This window comes from Callospermophilus lateralis, chromosome 1 (assembly GCF_048772815.1).
Source record: "Callospermophilus lateralis isolate mCalLat2 chromosome 1, mCalLat2.hap1, whole genome shotgun sequence".
Taxonomy (NCBI): Eukaryota; Metazoa; Chordata; class Mammalia; order Rodentia; family Sciuridae; genus Callospermophilus; species Callospermophilus lateralis.
Window position 1 is genome coordinate 11,889,626 of NC_135305.1, and position 4,116 is coordinate 11,893,741.

Genomic DNA, 4,116 nt, shown 5'->3' on the forward strand with positions numbered 1-4,116 from the left:
CCGGTCATCCCAACACTCACGTGTAACTTCACCTTCCCTGTTCCTCAAACTTTCCCCTGTTGCTCATTAAGAAGATCGTGCTAGGCATAGAAGAAAAAATAAGTTCCTCATTCTTGGTTCTACTGTTTAGGAGAAAAATATAGGCTTGTGATGCAGTGTCCTGTTTAGATGGCGTCCAAGAGAACATGACAGCTAAGACCTGCTGCAGACGTCAGGGTGAGGGTCACCTTCTGGAGGAGAAAGAGGAAGTGCTTACCTTAATGTGTCCTTGTGCTCTTTCTCTGAGCTGAACTTTTAAAAATGTTTTTAAAATTCCTCCCTTCACTTACTCTTCATCCTCAGCCCACCATTAAGTTAGGTCTATTTTACCTTCTTGTCTCCCAGCCCCATCACCTCATTTTGTTCTCCTGTGTGATTCTCTGTCCAGCATTTCTTGCCTGCATGGGTACAGCAACTCTTAAACTGGTTTCTCTAATACCAAACCGGTCACTTCAAACTCACTCCTCATAGCGCCTTCTAAACTAAGGTCTGGTTACTTGCCATTTTCGTACTGAACACCTGGCTTCACATTTCATATGGGAGGTCCGTAAGGACCTAGGGACCATCAGCCTGGGAGGCGCTTCCCCTGTACTCTGTGTCCCCTCTCATCTTGGTTCTCATCAGCCTTGTATTTTACACCTGAAAACCCCTGAACTACTTTTAGTTCCTCCTGGAGCTGACCTCCTACTGACTCTTTCTTCTTTAGCTTATCAGATGGAGCACCCCTTCCTGCTGTACCGCCTCTTCCAACCCCTTGCTAACTCCTATTCCTTGGGGATGGTCTTCCCCTCCAGGAAGTCTTCCTTAAGCTAGTCCACTATGAGGCGGTCATCCTCCTCCTGGGCCATATTAACACCTCCGAGTACCTCGAGTGTCAAGGCATTGTGTAGAATTGGTCATTTCCACGTATATATCGTTTTACTCTCTCCTCTAGACGGTGAGTGAAGTGACAGGAGGAAATGCGTTTTACTCATTCTTTCTGTGATAATAAGTCACAATGTGTGTGTGTGTGTGTGTGTGTGTGTGTGTGTATGTGTGTGGGTGTATGTGCGTGTGTGTCGGGGCGGGGGGGGGGACAGAGAGAGACAGAGAGATATCCTGGCATTTTTCATCATATAGAGGTCTACATTTTGTATTATTCCCGCTTCTTTCTGGTTAAATGGGAAATCTGATTGTCTACTGTTTCATTTCTAAGTTGTCCTTGTTTTTTAAAGATACTATAAGTGTATGTAGTGGGAAACATTAATAAACTTCACTCTAAAGTACTTGTTCTGAGTCTTGGGTTCTGCTGAACATTTTCATGTAGTTCTTGCTCTGATCTTTACAACAAACCTGTCAGCTTGCTATTATTAACCTCATTTTACATATAGCAAATCTGAATTCAAAGAATTCAAGTTAATTACAAAAGTGTGCACATTAGCAACTGTCAGAACTTTGTAAAAACCAGGTTCATCTGAACCTCGAACACGTTTTCAACCTTTCTTGGATCATGGGATCATGTTTGCATAAGAGAAGGTGTTACAAAAGAAACATTTTGTGAGAAAGAAATTTAATACTTTCCTCTTCAAAAATCCTTTTTTTAATAAAGAAGAAACACCATTCAAAAAATTGTTTTCCTATAATACAGTTTATTTATAATTTTAGAAAAGAGTCGAGAACAGTATCTTTATGCATCTTTCCCCACTATGGCTCAACAGTTCTTTTCAATCCCTTTATAATTAAGTGAAAGAGTTTCATATTTGAGTAAAAAGGTTGTTTAACTTACCTCACATATCATAAGTAAAAATCAAATAACTCATTATTGGTCGGTTAGTTACCACAACAATTACAGCCTGTTCTTATTGCTGGGATGGTCTCTTTAGGCTGTGATCATTTTCTAGAGGAGAAGACTGACCAAACCAGTGAGAAAAAATATGTGACTATTTTGGTGCCTCTCAGTTCCTTTCATTCTGCATTCTTCCCCTACTTGTATGGATTTCTATCTGCCTTAGTCAGGCAGAGAAAAAGAAGGTCAGAGAAAGATCCCACCTGTCTACAGACTTATTGGCATGACAAAGCCTTAGATGTTCGTGTTGTTTCAGTTATATTCTCAGTTATCTTTCCTAGAAGTTATGGCTCATGCTGTTATTACCTAAACTGATTACGACTTATAAAGAATTATTATCATAAGAATATATACAAATGTTTCAGATATAGACTTATTTTGAAAGGAGATGACACTTGCTAAATTATAAATATTTAAGTAAAAAGATGTTATTGATTCCCAATTCCCATAAAGGTAAAAAGATGTCATTGATTTCTCCCAATTCTCGTATCTTAAATATTCTACCAATATTTCTTTAAAATTTTGCCTATAAAATTAATAGAAAAATAAAATTTCTTTTCTTCAGGACATTTCATATAACCACATTAAAAATATGTTCTCTTGGGTAGGGATGTAGCTCAGTGGCAAAGCTCTTGTCTAGTATGTGTGAGGCACTGGGTTCAATCCTCAGCACTACATAAAAATTAACAAATAAAATAAAGACATTCTGTCCATCTACAACTACAAAATATAAAAAATTTAAAAAAAATGTTCTCGATGCAGCCAGTTTATTAGTTGTGCAGCACCAATCTGCCATGCCAGAGAGAGGAAAGCAGAGTGACTTCCTTAGAAGATGTCATACAGAAATTTCAGGAAGGTGGAAAGGATGCCCCAAGCATGTTGATGCATCGTGTGTAGGTATTGGATGAGATGACTCCTCATTTCCCCTTGGGCATGTGATTTTGTCATTCTCTAAAACTCTCATGGTGTTCTCTCCTTTAGGAGCATCCTCTTCAGAGCACATTTGACCTCTTTGTTCCTCAGACTGTAGATCAGGGGGTTGAGCATGGGATTGAAAAGGCTGTGAAACAGCAGGAGATATTTCTTCTGCTCCTTGGAGTCCCCATGTTGGGGTCCAATGTACATGGCAATGGCTGTACCATAAAAGAGTCCAACCACACAGAGGTGGGAGGAACAGGTGGAGAAGGCTTTCTGGCGCCCCTCTCCAGACTGGATCTTCAGAATGGCACCCAGAATATGAGCATAAGATACTACGATAGAGGAGAATGGCCCCACCAGCACAGATGCTGCCCCAGCCAAGACCAGGACCTCATTAATGTGGGTATCTGCACAGGCAACTTTGAGAACAGCTAAAATTTCACAGAAAAAGTGGTTAACTTTCTGAGATCCACAGAAGGGCAATGGTAGGAGTAATATTAAATGAACTAGGGCCAAGGAGACTCCTAAAATCCAGGAAGTCACTACCAGGCCGATGCAGATTCTCCAGCCCATGATGGCAGAATATCGAAGGGGTTGGCAGATGGCCACATACCTATCATAGGACATCATCACCAGGAGGAGACATTCTGTGTGTGCGAAAGTCAAAAAGAGAAAGGTCTGGGTCATGCAGCCCCCAAAGGAGATGGGCATGGCTGGGTCCAGGAGGTTCAGCAGCATCTGGGGCACTGTGTTGCAGGCATAGGCGATGTCCACTATGGCCAGGTGGGAGAGGAAGAAGTACATGGGGGTGTGCAGTCTGGGGTCCAGGCAGATGAGAGCCAGGATAGCCCCATTCCCCAGCAGGGTAAAGGCGTAGAAGAGAGAGAAGAGCCCAAAGAGGAGCACCTGCATCTTTGGGCCAAGTGGAAATCCCAGGAGAAGGAACTCTGTGACCACAGTCTGATTGCCCACTATTGCCCTGTGGAGGAAACAACCAAGTTCACCACTTCTGAATGTCTGAGCCGAGTGTTCAAACATGATACAACTGTATGTGTCTTTGTTTCCTAAGGAAATGACCTTTCATGACATTTATGGCCTGTTAGACACTTATTAAGGGAAAATTATGTGTTCCAAATGAAACAGAAGAAAGGTTATCATGTATGAGTTAAATGCTAATATTATATTATATTTATTCGGTCAATTTTACCTTTATTTGCAAACGGAAGTTCAAAATCTATTAATACTTACAATACCATCACAGGAGAGGACCCAGTTTTCAGTTTGTGGTGATTGTATCAGACATCATCCCCTGAGTATTCCTGCATTGCAGCTTA

At 41.3% G+C, this 4,116-nt stretch overlaps 1 protein-coding gene across 1 annotated transcript; it reads right to left on the reverse strand.

Moving 5' to 3' along the window:
- Nucleotides 1-2,824: 2,824 nt before the first annotated feature.
- Nucleotides 2,825-3,820, reverse strand: LOC143396925 (olfactory receptor 2A7-like). Its single transcript, XM_076852938.2, has one exon. The coding sequence runs from the start codon at nucleotides 3,818-3,820 to the stop codon at nucleotides 2,825-2,827; it is 996 nt and encodes a 331-aa protein (XP_076709053.2).
- Nucleotides 3,821-4,116: the final 296 nt, after the last annotated feature.

What these genes read in the sequence shown, in the direction of transcription:
- LOC143396925 (XM_076852938.2), bottom strand. Translation starts at nt 3,820, where the DNA reads ATGTTTGAACACTCGGCTCAGACATTCAGAAGTGGTGAACTTGGTTGT.